General features: G+C 42.4%; 1 protein-coding gene across 1 annotated transcript in view; it reads left to right on the top strand.

The window, feature by feature from the left end:
• The window catches only part of SMYD2 (SET and MYND domain containing 2), a 203154-nt gene that overhangs the window by 174727 nt on the left and 13121 nt on the right, over positions 1–15306 (top strand). The window contains exon 10 of the mRNA XM_069233900.1: positions 5407–5581. Within this exon, the coding sequence (XP_069090001.1) occupies positions 5407–5581 (175 nt within the window). The remainder of the gene's footprint in view (positions 1–5406; positions 5582–15306) is intronic.

The following is a 15306-nucleotide window of genomic DNA, read 5'->3' as shown; positions in this document are numbered from 1 at the left end:
CCTCCCTTCATCTTTTTGCATTGTTCCTCTTCCAGGAATGCTGTACATTCAGGTGTGTATGTATTTCTGATGTACAATGGGACTACTTCTTCCCCTACCTAACTTCTTATCACAGATCTTTTTATGTGACCTTCTCTGCAGAGACCTTCTTGCTGGGTGAAATTGAGAGGATCTCCCACATGGCGTATTTGGATGAGCTTCTGCTTTCTATCTGCTGATCTTCAAGATCTTGAGGTTGAGGGTGGTCTCCGCCCCAAATCATTTTTTGAATAATCCCCCCCCCCCCCAAAAGTAGAAGCCCAAAATTATGGACTAGTTTAACAAGTTGAGACCCAAGTGACATCCAGATTCCTATTGCAGGAAGTGGTGCTATAACTACTTCCAGCTGGATGAATACAATTACACCAACCAATCTGTTTTGCTGGAAGTCATTGGTACTGTGGTACCAATTTTAGGTACTGTGACACCTGAAAACTCATATATATATATATATTTTTTTTTTAAACAACATTTCTTAGTTATTTGAGCCTGTTATGAAACCCTTAGGCTCATACTTGAAACAAATTTCCCCTTCATAGTAAAACAAATTTGATTGAAACATTCAGGTACAAACAGGAGCCACAGACGAGGAAGTAAAAGCCTTGCATGAGTGACACAGCACTCATTGGCTCTATGGGTCGCACAAGGGTACACCAAAAAAATGAAAAATGAAAACAGCTATCTGATTGGCCACCCAATTAAAAATACTGATTAAAATAAAAGCACAAAGCAATTTTTTGAACACCATGAGCACATTGGTCTTTTATAGAGGGAGATTTTAGCACAGAGAATCCATGGACATCATGGCTTCTTGACAAACTCCACAGTCAGCTAGGATTCCATCCAAAGGCTCTACCCCTGCTGGATCATCACCAGATATCAACGTCATTGTGCTGCCATCAATATATGGAGCATCTCAACCATGTAGGCTTAAAAAGGACCCAGTGGTGTAAAAGTTTTCCCCTTTCAGGTGCTTTACATGGTCAAATCAGGCCTGTACTCTATAGGTACAAGTGGGATGAGGAAACACTTTTAGACTCTGCACCCCAGCATCAAAGGACTTATAAATCAAGAAGAAACAGAAGGCTATAAAACTGCATTACTGGAAGTGCAGCATCAATATGAAAAAGAGGAAAATTATTTAACATATCATGAGTGAAGTGATATGTCAGGTCATAGGCAGTGCACATTAGGGTCCAGGTTCGTTTACTGGAATTATAACTAGCAAATTGCAGTGGTTTTTCTTATTTTAAATGTTAATTATCGTCTCATTCCGTCAATTAAGCATGTTACTAGAACCTTTGATTATTTCAGGGAATTTCTCTGGTTTCTTCTTTTTACACAAGTTAAGATATTATTACCATCCCTTGTTATAACATTACTTAAACCTTTGTTGTTTTCAGCAACTATAAACAAAACTAGCAGTAGGGACTCTGTAGTTGTTTTGTAGGTTAAACCAACAGGCAAATCTGCTTTTGACTGTTAATAACATTGCCCCGTATTTGTCGAACTTCATACCAAAGGTAACTGACCGTCTCTTGATTCATCTCACTATCTGGTTTTGTTGTAACTTTATCCAGCATATTTTTTATTAGTGTTCCCCAGAATGTGGTAATGTATTGACAGTTAGGTTTCTAAATCTTTACACTAACTGACATTTAAACCTGATATTCAATTGGTTGAGAAAAGCTCATCATTTAAGGTCCATCAGCCATTTTCCTGTTACCAAACCACAATTTGGATGTATTTTTCTTTTTTTTCTTTTATTAAACTTTGATAATTTTGGGTGAGTGGTGGCACTCCACCCCTGGTCTGCACTTGGACTCACACTAGAGGGGAGGGAAAAGTAACATTTCAGGAAAAACAACATTTTGTAACATTAGTGATTTGCTAACCAATATTTGCGGATTGATTTAAAAAAATAAAATCCTTACTGAGGAGGTAAATTTTAGAAAGATGTCTGCTTCTCTTTCGACTCATTGGGCACAAGAATCTAATAGTGCTTGTTTAGACCCTCAACAAAGCACTGACACACTGGAACATGTTGCACTTACATCAGTACTTGCTTTCAGTTCTTCTGAGATCCCTGCTGATGGCACAGTACATTGAAGACTCATCGCACAATCCATCTCCCTTTCCTGAATGTTTCCCCTGTTGACATAACACTGAAACCAAGTTGTTTTTCCACTGTTCTTAGGTCATATCAGTGAATAACTGGATTCAGAATCTGGTATTTATGTTAGTGCCTTTCTAAGAGAGCCATACATAACATTTAGTTTCTGACTTAGGAACTTCACCATTAAGTCCCCACTCCTACTCAAAGGTCATCAGATTTGTTGTCAGTTCCAGTAGAATAATTTGTTTCTATACAATATATATGGCATCCCTTGGTTATCTCAATAACAAATGCCTTTCTTATGCATGTAATAGAAGGATATTTATTATGTTCATGTGACTGCAACCACTGCTTTCTGTGCTGTGTCTGCGAGGGACTCTATAATGTGATATGTTTTCCACATGAGTAATGACACTGATACTGCCATTGTAGTGTGGTCAGTTTTACGTATATTTTGCGCATTAGCTTCAGGCCTTAGGCCTCTGTGCACTTTGCCCTAAATATATTTTATTCATTTGCTAACAGCTTAGAGCCTCTGTGCACTTTGCTCTAAATGCTTTCTATTAGGCTTCGTACTGTTATTTTACAGAATAGCCAGTTCTACGGTGTTGTTTTTTATTCATATCACACTGTTTTGCCTACTTCAGCACTGGAGTTCTTCATAACATATTCACTCTGTGCTTTAGTCAAGGATACAGTCTGGTACATTGCCGATAGACGTGGTAGGAGTCTAGACTTGCCATTCCTGCGTAGGAACATTTTGTGATCACGATGACATGTTAGTTATAAAATCACTTCCTTGTCCCAATACATAGAAGAGGGAGATTCCGACCAGGGAACCACAACTAGACGCTGACTGCCTCGTTGCAGATGCTGAACCAGATCACAGGCCTTTGCTCAGGTATGAGTGTGTCCGTCTCCCTAGTGATACAGAAAGGCAAGCTGAAAGCTTAACATGCTGTGCTCTAAATAGAACAAGCAGAGGGAGAGTAGAAACGGTTAGGAATTATGATAGCTTTATTTCTATGTTTTACTTTCCTGGTTACTATATCAATCCTACTATGTTGTATTGTTCTGGTTATTGCGGCTCACGCCTTAATATCTAAAATACAGTCGTTTTATTAAAACATTATATAAAACTTATACTGTCTTTGTCATTTGTATATGAGACCATATTGTGAATGAGAGAGTTGGTTTGGATCTGAGTGACCACGACTTCCCTGAGAAGTTCCAAAGATGTCATGCGCTCGGCTGCCCAATCATTTCTTCCCCGTGGGAGAAATGAGGCACTGCTAGTTAGCCGGAGCAACAACCGGATTTAGGGTGACAGAGTTCCTTACACGTGGGTCAGACTCAGTCCCCCACACCGTTATCGATCCTGCTGCCTAGAAATCCAGTAGTCTCATTTAGGATAATGAGAGCCCACGCGACACCATATGTAATTCCCTGTGTCATGTCTGCAATGATATAAGGTCAAAATATTCAATGGGGGCCCTGGTACTCTTGTGTTAATAACATTACATTAGGGATGACAGTGTATATGTTTTACAGATAAAGGGAAGTTGTATTTTTTAATAACATGTTAACTTCTGATCTTAGTAGTCAATCATAACATCATTCTATTAAAGACATTAAAAAAGTTAAAATTGGCCTTCTATGATCGTTTTTATTTATCAGACATAATGATAAGCACTGTATTAGTATTCTATTGATGTTATTCCTTAGTGAACGTTTTTACAATGAATTTTAGAGGCTTTTGTTTGGGTTTTTAATTATATACTTTTCTCTAGAAATGAAGGCCCATACCACTGCCTAGTGTTGTTTTAAGTTAATTCTTTAGGTTACTTGAATTAGTTAGGCCTGTCCTTAAACCAGCCAACTGAGTGATCTCAATTTGCAACTCTATATACTTTAAGGTGGCTTTAATTAATAAAGGTCCTGATTTAAAGTTTGGTGGATGATTTTACTTCGTCACAAACTTGACGGATATCCCGTCCGCTGTATTACGATCCCTTTATAGCAGATGGAGATCATAATACGGCGGGTCGGATATCTGTCCCATTTATGATGGAGTAACCCATCCGCCAAACTCTAACTCGGGTCCAAAGTCGTTTTCATACCTATGGGATGTGTCCTCGTCCTGCCTGCCTGTGGAGTGGGATGTGTTTTTTCACTTGTCAAGGCAAGTTGTTTTCACAGCAGGTTCATGAACCAGCATAGTCACTAACCAAACCTAGAAATGCTGTACAATGTGTTGATACCTACTCAGTTGATTAGATACAGTGCAGTAGATTAAATAACATATGTGGGTCGTGATATGTATTTTGTTTTTCAAAATGTTGCTGGTGAACAAGTTCTTCAACCATTAATAATACATAATTCTCAATTTTTTTAATTTGCACTTTTGAACAGTGAGCACCCAACCACTAGGCCCAGCAATGTTTATACTGGTTGCACACCGTTTTGAGTTTTAGCTTGGGCCTTCCAACTTCCTTCTGTTGTAGTAAAGGATGTATTCACTTTTTCCATCAACAGATGTTTAAAAGGTCAATTGCTGATTCAGTGATGTCACATGAGCACAGCATTGAAGGATTAATAGGATTTTATAGAGAGAGGTATTATTTGGGTCTTAACCATATTGTTTTACAGAAATATCCATTGTCTTTTTTTGTTTTATATATCACATTATTTTGCGATGCAAGGAAAAATATGTAACTTCCCTATTAAATTATATTTAAGTGAATTGTTTTGATTTTGCTATGATGTACTTGTCCCCTGTTCAGTGTGCCCATGATATCTCGTTGGATGGCATGTCCTTTGCTCAGTGCCCATGCCATGCAATGCCATGCTATGAAAGCAACTGACAAGAACTTTGGCCATATGCAGCATGATATGTACACAAGGCATGTATTAAGGTATTATGGCAGGTAAGTTTGTTTTTTGTTTGCTGAAACTAGTGACACCCCCTTCAGTCTGAGCTTCCCTTTTAATTCTGATTTTACTCAGTCCATGTTAATTCATTAATTTGTTATGTCATTACTTTGATTTATTTCATTTACCTTGATGTATTAGATTTAAAGTTGTTCAGTAAAACACATTTATATATATAATCGTAATGATCTAGGAGGGAAACTTGTAATACAAGTATGTAATAGTATGGAAAATATGGAGCTAAAGAAACTGTATTTTAGTATAGCATAGTATACTGGCAGACTCTTGATTACATGTTGACTTCCTTGATTATAATCTACCCCCGAGTGAACTACTGGAGATTTGTGAGCTCAGTTTGGACAAGATGGGAGCTGTATTTGAGGACACCAACGTCTATATGTTACACATGATGTATCAAGCGATGGGAGTATGCCTGTATATGCAAGATTGGGAAGGCGCCTTACGCTATGGACAGAAAATTATTAAACCTTACAGGTAAGGAGTGTGCCCTGCTATTCATGTCTGATCATGATGCATATGTATCTGTTGTCTGATATCCAATCTATAAATGAGTAAGAAGAGAAAAAGTGACCTTTAGGTATGTAGATGTCCTATTATAAACTGTGTGCATTGTAACCCAGCACCAACTAATTATAAAATCTATTTAGTTTGAAAACGTAATTCTTCATCTAAGGTGGCCCCAAAGTTCCATGAGGTTATGCACTACCAACACTCCAGCAGTTACCCTTAACTCTATTCTACTTGCAGCTATTCCGTGTAAATGACACTGCTAACTTTCTAACTTACAACTATAAAATGCAACTTTGCTAATTATACATCGGGAATGTTTAATTTTTCGACACAGGAAACAAGGATCTTTTTAACACAAAAATTGTTCTACAAACTTTTTACAATTGTTATCTGTGCTAAGCTTCAGTTATTTCAGGGTGCATACATAACCACAGCCTTCAGTTTTTGTAGTTGTGTAGACATGTTGATCAACTTTTTATAAGCTGAGCTTGCCAGGATGTTACTGAAATGTTTATTGAACCTGGAAGGTGGCCTGCCAGGCTTGGAGACTGTCAACTCCTTGAGGGGCACAGCTTCACTGCTGGTGCACCCCAGCTGCCCCACGGAAGAGTTAAGGCCCCATTTGAGATTAAGCAACACAGGAAGTATTTGTGCATCAGATGCACCGTGATCTTTAAGGAACCTCGTGCATTCAAGAAACAACAACGGTCTTACCCTTTCACCCAAACCACTGTATGGAGTGAAACTAAAATAGTGGCCTATGGGATAATGGTCCAGCCTCTTTGAGACAGCACTGTGACGGGGTGCAAAGCATCTGGATGGAGGTAATAGCTATAGGAGATGCAGAGGCCTGTGGAAAGTATCATGAGCAAAACATGGTTTTACTAGGCTCATCTGGCGAAGTACTTGGTGCAACTACAAGAGCCTGCAGAGACTGGAGAATGGCAAATCTATTTGTAAAGAGACATCTGCCTACAGGTGACATCGGCATCCCTGTTGCTTATGGTGGACTGACTGGTACAGTGGTGGCGAGGCCAGTTACATATGCCTGAACAGTTTTTATCCTGGATGTGACCCTGTGTGTGGTGTTAAGTGTCACTATGAAGCCATGAATTAAGTCTATCATCAGAATGTAGCATGCCATCAAAAATGAAGCATTTCCAATCCTAAAACAGTGATGCTGATGTTGAAAAACCAAGTTCATTGAGGTTTAATCCTATCTCTGAGTGGAGACTTCTTTTGAAATTTCTCTCTTTTCTTGACAGAGGACAGTGTTGAGAGTAGCAGAGAAACACATTATGGTGGACAGTTTGTTTTATGTAGTGCAGTGTCTAAAAGCCAGCTGAACTATGAGCAAGAGACTCTGGGTAATGAAGACTTTATACTTTCTGTGTCTGCTCTTTAGATCTCCTTTTAAACAGGGTACTAGAAGACAGGATAAGGTGCTTAAAATTCAAGAGCGGTTTCTGGAAGATGGGACAAAAGAACATGATTGCCTATCTTCACTGCACCCTCTCAATTCTCAGCACTTTCAATGGAGTACAGGGTCAGCACTCCTTCCCGAGCTGCCCTCAGACTTGGCAGATTAACCCTGACTGCAAGGAATCAAATCCAATCACCAGAAGCTCATGTGGTCAATGAAGCAGAGAGGTTCACCCATATCATACTCCCCGTGGACACTGTCCAATGCTTTAATCTCCAGCAGCAACCCAGCTGAACATTTTACGCATTGGACATAATGTACATGGAACATACTTTAGCCAACAAAGGGCCTGATTTAGAGTTTTGCGGACGGGTTACTCCGTCACAGACGTGTCGAATATCGCGTCCACTGTATTACGATGTCCATGGGATATTATAATGAACTTGTAATACGTGGACGACATATCCGTCATGTTTGTGACGGAGAAACCCAATCCCCCAAACTCTAAATCGGGCCCTGACGCTCTTATTCTGGAATCAAAAAATTATCCGAAGCAAATACCACTGCTCCCTTTAACATGCCAGCATGAAAGCATTTTCTGCAAACGTTTGCTTCCTCAGACATGTTTACATAAACATGTATTGATTTCTGAGCTTCTAGCCCAATTTGGCTACTAGCTACTGTGGGTTTTAGGGCAAGGGACGCGTTGCCTCGATTTTCATTTGATTGCCTCTGAGGTCGGTCTGCTTCTGTTGAAAGTGCGCCCTCAAACATGACAGGACCACTTTCCTTCAGAATTAAGCAGTTAGCCAGTGCCATGTGTTTTGGCATGGGCACCATGTGTTTTCTTGCGAATGTCTTGCCATTCTTTATTTGTTTTTCACAAACACTCTCCTAAAGCAAGAGTTAATTTGTCAAAAACTAAAAAGCAATGGAACTGACATACAAGTCGTTTTTGTGTGTTTCCTGTCTTGGTTTGCAGTGCCTTGAATAGCATAGTCACTAAAAATATGCATCGGGAAGACCCCCCTAAACAGGTTAGACCTACCCAAAGCATGAAAAGCAGCGACCCTGTGGAGGAGAGGTCTCTGCCTTTGAATACCAGTAAAGGCTTCACCAGCAGTCAGTCACTGTTTCTGCCACCTGCAAATGTGGCAGCTTGGCAGATGGTAGAGCCTCCCATTTGCACTGTTCTCTTGTCCCATCAAGCTCTAAATGATTCCTTAACTATTTCCTCTGTTGCATCCCTCCCCACCCCACCTGCGTGTTGTTGTGATGTTGATTTTCTAATTTGTGTTGTGGTGATGTTGATTTTGTAATTAGTTATTTCCCTTATATGTTAGACAAACGTTCATTTATTTGACGTTCTTAAGAGGACAAAATAACATACAGAAATATACTCACTCTGGCATTTCAGTCCTGGCTGTGAGTGCAGTTCCGTTTTAGCTTTAGAAGCACCTGCTTTGTATTAGTCAAGCATCGCAATTAGGCATCTGGACATTCTAGATCCTCTTGACATTGAGAGTCAACATGACATCCAAGGCTCTTCTGGAGGTTGCTCCCTCAGCAGAGATCGGTCATTAAGTTTCAGGTATGTCGGTATCGAGCATGCTTTTGACTTGCAAGAGTCACTTAGATATAGAAGTGTTTAATTGAGGTGCTGAAGGCAAAACTAGTCACACAGGGTTGGTAATTTACTCAGGAGTCCCTTGTAATATCAGATAGTACTCATGGTCACAAAACATTTAAGAAAGTGGAATTTTCCCTCTACACTGAAATTGTCCTGGCACAGAATTTGCCTCCTCTGGAAAAAAAAAAAAAAGGTTGGTGGCGAGAAGGAATTGAAAAATGCTTTAAAAAATGCAGGGCAGGGCGTCTTTCAGCAATAGGGAGAACCCTGGCTCGATATCTTTGCCACTGCAGAGAACATGCAGTGTTCAACCTTTTGTGCTTTGAAATTCCCAAGGTACTTCTTCCTTGGAAATGCCTTTCAGCTGGAAAGCAGCTCAGGACTCATTTATGCTTTCCTGTTTCTACCTCTCCTTCCCAAAGTTCGGAGGAAGATTAGGAACTACTGGGCATCTTTCTAGTCCCCGGATTGGACCAGGAGAGTGTGGTACTCAGAACTTCTTGCCATGGGCAGCTGTCCTCCAATTTGACTGCCACTTCAGGTGGACATTCTGTTGCAACAGCAGGGCAATTTGATGCCCCCGTGTCTGCACAACATACACCAATATACTTTGAAAATGAGCTGAGACAAGTAACTGCCTTTGACCTCCCTCATGAAGTAGTTAATGTAATTTTAGGAGCCAGGCGTTGTTTCACCAAAGCAATGTATGAAGGACATCAGGAAAAGTATGTTGTTTTATTTTCCTCTCTGCATACTCAACCTTTACAAGCCCAGTTGTCTGATGTCTTTCGTTTCTTCCTATCCACAGCCTAGCAAGGCTTTGCAGTGCCTACTGTGAAAGTTAATTTCTTGACCTATTGCCCTTTTTATGATTGCCTGATCAGCCATCTCTGTTTAAATCACCTGCTCTAATATGTCTTCTAAAAGGGTTGACATACATGTTCTCACTGAAACCTTCTGCTGTGCCTCAGTAAGACCTGAATTTGGTTCTCACATTTATGATGTACTCCCCATTTGAGCCAATGCACAGCTGGCCTCTTAAGTTATTCACCCTGAAGACAGTGTTCTTTATAGCGATCACATCAAACTCAAAAACGGACCTTGTCTGGGTGGATTGAGTTTTGCATAAAGATCTGCTATAGATTAGTAAATAAACAGCCTCCAGAAGAGATACGGGCTCATTACTCAAGAGCTAGGGCTGCTTTCACTGTGCTTGTGCTCTGAGAACCTATCTTTGACATCTGCCAGGCTACTATGTTGGGCGTCAGTTTACATGTTCACAAAGCACTACTGTCTGGATAGCCAGATCCAGCGAGAGAGGCATTTTGCTCATTCAGTCCTGCAAGACTTCTTGCTTTAAGCCGTTCCACAGACAGACCATCTGCGGAGGCTTTGGCATTTATTCACAAGATGAGAAAACTACAGTTAGCAGTTTCCATCAGAAGGACAGGTTACTTCCAGTAGTGCTTTTTCTCGTGCGTATACTTTCTAATTGCAGATTCCTCGCAAACTTTCACTTCTCCCCATTCTGTTGAATAGCCTTCTTTTTTCCCATCTTAAAATGATTCCATTGAGAGATCTACACACTCAGAAATCTGATCTACGCATGGAGGTGGTGGTTATATGCAGCCCCAGCATCACTTCAGGGTGGCATGAAACCCATACAGATCCAGACGCCACCACCAATCCAGGTGTGAGGGAATTGCAGAGAAAAATCTCCAGAGCTGGTCTGGCCCATGGGGGCATTCACAAGGTGAGAAACCTGCAGTTAGACGGAGTATTCACCAGAAAGTGTTTAATCGTAGGTAACTAATTTGTTTGTTTTGTATAGGATTGCGTATTACTGTAGAATAAAGTACTTTTCTAAAGAGGAGCAGGCTACAGATTTATTTCATTGCTACTTCTTGGTGCATTTTTGATATCTGAGCCTGCCATACTCCCACACTAATTTCCCTGAGAAGGCTGTGACTGCTTGCCATCACTACCACTGAGAGTCACATGTTGCTGTGGTTGTTCTTGGCACCGTTTTTTAGAATCATAGTAGGAAGTAGACGCGGACGAACCTAGCTCACATGGCTGTGACCCAGTAGCCCTGCCTGTCTCTTGGCCCAATGAGCAGGGTATGGCAAAAGGGTGACAAAAATGACATTGACTGTACTGGGAAGTGTAGGAAATACGATTGGACATGTGGAGAGGTGAGTAAAGAGGGTTGTACATGTAGAGACAAGATTGAAGGAAAGCATGGATACGTGGCAGGTAGAATAAAGATGCTATAAAATGGGAGGAGGAGAAAGCACTCACTCTTGGTTTAATGAAGGATGGGCTAGTGTAAAGGTGATGGGAAAGGACATTTGAACATGAAGAAAAAGTGTAACTTAGCCTACAGGTGTCTCAAAAGTTAAAATGACACCTCTTCAACAAACTTGAGCCACTGGTTTAACATTTCATTCCATGTTTTTTACCAAGCCTGTGCCATTAGAATGACGAACCATATTCTTCCTGTCTGACTTAGTCCCTTGTGAAGGGACACACAAGCAAACATTTTGGAGAGATTTTACTTTATAGATCTGTAATATTGTTTGAAAGACTCTTTGGAAGCAAGAGGGTACAAAACTGGTATGGTACTCCATACAATTACTATAAATGCCCTCAGAAAGATGGTCTGGCTTATAATTGAGACTGCTGTTGGAGGCTGGCCCTCTATGCAGTGTGCAAAACCAAGCACACTACGCAGAGGGCTCAGGCAACCACACGTTGGTGTCCAGAGGTAAAAATTAGACCACCTAATGCTCCAATTTTTAAGGTAGCTGGTTGAGCAGTTTGGCTAATCCAGTAGATGTGCTAAGCATTTGCTGTACTCACAAATCCAATGACGCACCACACACACTCATGAATAACTCGAAACCAGAATTTATAAATATACTTCAGACTTTTATATGAATTTTAAGACCAAGATCTTTAGAATATGTTAAGTACTTTTCAAGTTAGGACTTTTTGAAGTTTTAGCAAAGTTAGTCTTTCTGTGCATAATTACGCACCATTGGAATCAATGCACAGTAACCTTTAAAAATGCAGTAAAAGTCACACAGTTGAGTTACCGGTCTCTTCTCTTGCAGGGTGGTCGCAGTAGTCGGTGGGCACACTGTGCCAGCTGGAGAGTCCCGGGCTCCCAATTCCAGCGGGAGCAGCGTTGGAGAGGGTCTTGGCACAGCCACAGGACCACCTGTAGGGGACACTTGGAAAAGAAGCTGGTTTGCAGGTTTAAAGATGGTGCCTTGGGGTGCCCTTGGGCTGTTGAGGTCGAAAGGGGTTGGGGACCCGGGGCACAGAGCAGATCCCGTGATGCAAGGCCCAGGGCGGCCAGGTGCAGGGCGAGTTGGAGGTCCAGGAGCTGTGCTCAACGGAGTCCTTTGGAGCTGGAGGTGAGTCACTTTGAGAGCTGCTTACAGAACAACGGGGGCACTCTGGTCAGAGGTCCAGGGTGTTTCTGAGTTCCCTTGACTGGGGCTTCCTCCTGATCCTTTTTCAGCTCTGGGGGAGCTGTTTTTCTGCTTGTCCAACATCAGCTGACCAGTACCCAGGGTATTGGCGTTACTCGGCCACTAGAGGGTGCAGTGCCACCAAACTTGGCACAGTTGTAGATCACATCTGGGCAGTCGTTGGTATCTCGCCAGGTCCAGCTGTGACTTCTGGTCACGGAGATATTGGCAATTCAGTGAAGTGACCCTCACTGGTTTGTTGGTCCTTTGCAGGTTTCTAGATTTTCTTGAGTGGTGTCTCTGCTCAGGAGGGAGATCTGGGATGATTCTTGAAGCCTGGAGGTCCCCTGGGTTTCTTGGGGTCGGTCCAGTGTCCAGCTCCTCCGCAGTGGCGATTTTCGGGTCCTAGGTGCAGCAGGCAGGGTTTGGCGCCTTTTTTGTGCAGCAGGTCCTCAGTTCTCTTGCTGTGGTCTTCTTTTGGGGCTGGTCTTCTTTTCTTCTTTAAATGCTTTTCAAATCTGATTTCTTGGTCTAGGGGAGCCTACTAAATACTGAATTTAGTGGGCGTTTTAGGGGGAACATGGTAGTGTCCAATGGGACTCTTACCCTTGGATGGCTACACCCACTACTGTGACCACTTCTTGTGGAAAGGGTCACTTCCCCCAACCTGATTGGCTATTTTTCTCCATTCCAAGATGGAGAAAAATGAAATGAAGGGTCCACTTCACCTGCAAGCCCTTAGGGGTGGTGCATGCTCAGTGAGGCCACTCTTCTTATCCTTTGTGTGGTTTCCCGCCTTTGCTCCATCCAAGAGTGAGGGTTTACAAAGGGGGAGGCCATCTGGTGCTAGCAGCAGGCCTGGGAGTTGAGTTTCAATGGCGATAGCCCTTTGAAGCTCACTGCCAGGGCAGTGCACATTCCTGAGGGAGGAGGAGTTAGCTCCTCCACCAAGGAAGGGCTTTGTTTCACAAACCAGAGACAGGGCTGTCTCACAGGGTTTGTGTATTGGCTGTCTGGATGTGGCAGGCATGCTTGAACCAGTCTGCAACCATGCCAGGATAGTTGGCTTTTTCAGGGGGCACCTCTAAGGTGACCCCTGGGTACTTTTTTATAATAAATCCAGTACCAGTTTGGATTTATCATTCTGAGTTGTTTGATACCAAAAAACCTAGGTTTCAGAGTAGCCATTATGTAGCTTGAAAACTTGTTTGACCAGTGTCCAACACATATATTAAAATGGCCACCCTATTCACTCTCTATGTCCCAGGTTTGGCAAGGACACAGTGGGGGCATATTGCTCATGCTATTATGCCCTGGCATATAGTATGGTGCACCCTGCCTTAGGGCTGGAAGGCCTGCTAGAGGGGTGACCTACCCATAACATATGCAGTGTAGGGTGGACAGGACACACAGGGAATGTGCCATGTCGAGTTTGTATTTTAGGTTTGCAACAGGACACTCAGCCTGCCGTGGCAGTGCTGGGTGCATCTGGATGCATAGCCCTTGAGGGTGGCACAGTCAGTGCTGCAGCCCTTAGGGGCTTATCCATAGTACCCCATGCATTGGGAACCTAAGTACCTTTTACTAGGGACTTAGGGCCAGATGTAGGTAGGTTTCATATTGCGACTTGCAATTTGCGAGTCATAGCGACTCGCAAATTGCAACTCGCAATATGAAATGCAGAAAGGTGTCTCAGACACCTTCTGCGACTCGCTATGGGGTCGCAAAGACCCACCTCATGAATATTTATGAGGTGGGTCGCAGTTTGCGACCCCATAGCGCGTCTAGGCACTCACAGGGATGGTGGCCTGCTGGAGACAGCAGACCACCATGTCTGTGACTGCTTTTAAATAAAGCAGTTTTTTTTTCTCTTTTTGCAGCCCGTTTTCCTTAAAGGAAAAGGAGCTACAAAAACAAAAAATACCGAAACCATTTAGTTTCGTTTTTTTCAGAGTAGGCAGTGGTCCATAGGACCACTGCCTGCTCTGAAAAAATATTTTTTGGGCATTCACAAAGGCGAAGGGGTCCCCCTTTTGCGAATGAGTTACCATCCACTTCAAGTGGATGGTAACTGCGAGTTGGTTTGCGACCGCTTTCGCGGTCCCAAAGCAACTCTGCATCGCGATGCGGTCGCAAATAGGAAGGGAACACCCCTTCCTATTTGCGAGTCGGAATCACATTTTGCGAGTTGGTACCGACTCGCAAAATGTGACTCTGCATCGCGATGGCCGTTTTGCATGTTGCAAACTGCGTTTTTCGCAGTTTGTGCCATGCAAAACGGTTACTACATCTGGCCCTTATAGTGGTAGTTAAAGGTGTATCCAATTACTTTTACCATGTTTTAGGAAAAGAACACTGGCACTGGGAATCTGGTTAGCAGGATCCCAGTGCACTCCAGTCCAAGAAGTTGCATTCAGAAACCAGGCACAAAAGTGGGGGGGGGTTACTGCAACAAGGAGCCAGTCTTTCACAGCTGCCACTTGTGTGTTGTCGCCTTTTATTCCAGAAAGGAATGCATGTTGTTTTATTGGCATTTATTCAGTATACAGTCGTCCATTGCAATGTGTAGCACTGCCGATAGTGAGGCAAGCCAGGGAGAGAGGAGGATGCAGTGCACCATAATTCTTTCTATTCATTGAAAACATAACTTCCCTAAAAACATACTTTGCCCCATTTCTGATTCACATTGAGGCCCAAATTAACAAAACCTTCACACAATGCAGTGCAGCTCCCAGAGCATCATGTCTACAAAGATATGGCGCTGTCAAGCTTCAGAAACATCCTTTTTTGCCATCTTGCCACGGTGCCCGTGTGAGCCTAGTACAGGTTTTACACTAAAAGGGTGGCCTTCCAGTACAGAGTGCAATGCCTAGACAAACTTTAATCATTTTCCCATTTCAGGTGTGCGCTGTACTGTGCAGCACATATGAAAAGTTACAACAAATAACACTTGCTTTCAAGTAGCGTTTTGTTTAGGTGCAAAACCCTCCCTACATTTGTTAGTAGATAAGACTTTGTGCCAAAAAGCATGCGTGGTTGCATGGGAATGCCCATGTGCCACCCATGGAACGCCCCCTTGATGAAGAGTAATGCAAACCAGTTTGCTGTGTAACCTCTGCGCTGCTTTGCTTTACTTATGCAACTTTCCAGTATAAAA

This window comes from Pleurodeles waltl, chromosome 5 (assembly GCF_031143425.1).
Source record: "Pleurodeles waltl isolate 20211129_DDA chromosome 5, aPleWal1.hap1.20221129, whole genome shotgun sequence".
Classification (NCBI taxonomy): Eukaryota; Metazoa; Chordata; class Amphibia; order Caudata; family Salamandridae; genus Pleurodeles; species Pleurodeles waltl.
This window is presented reverse-complemented; position numbering and strand designations above follow the sequence as displayed.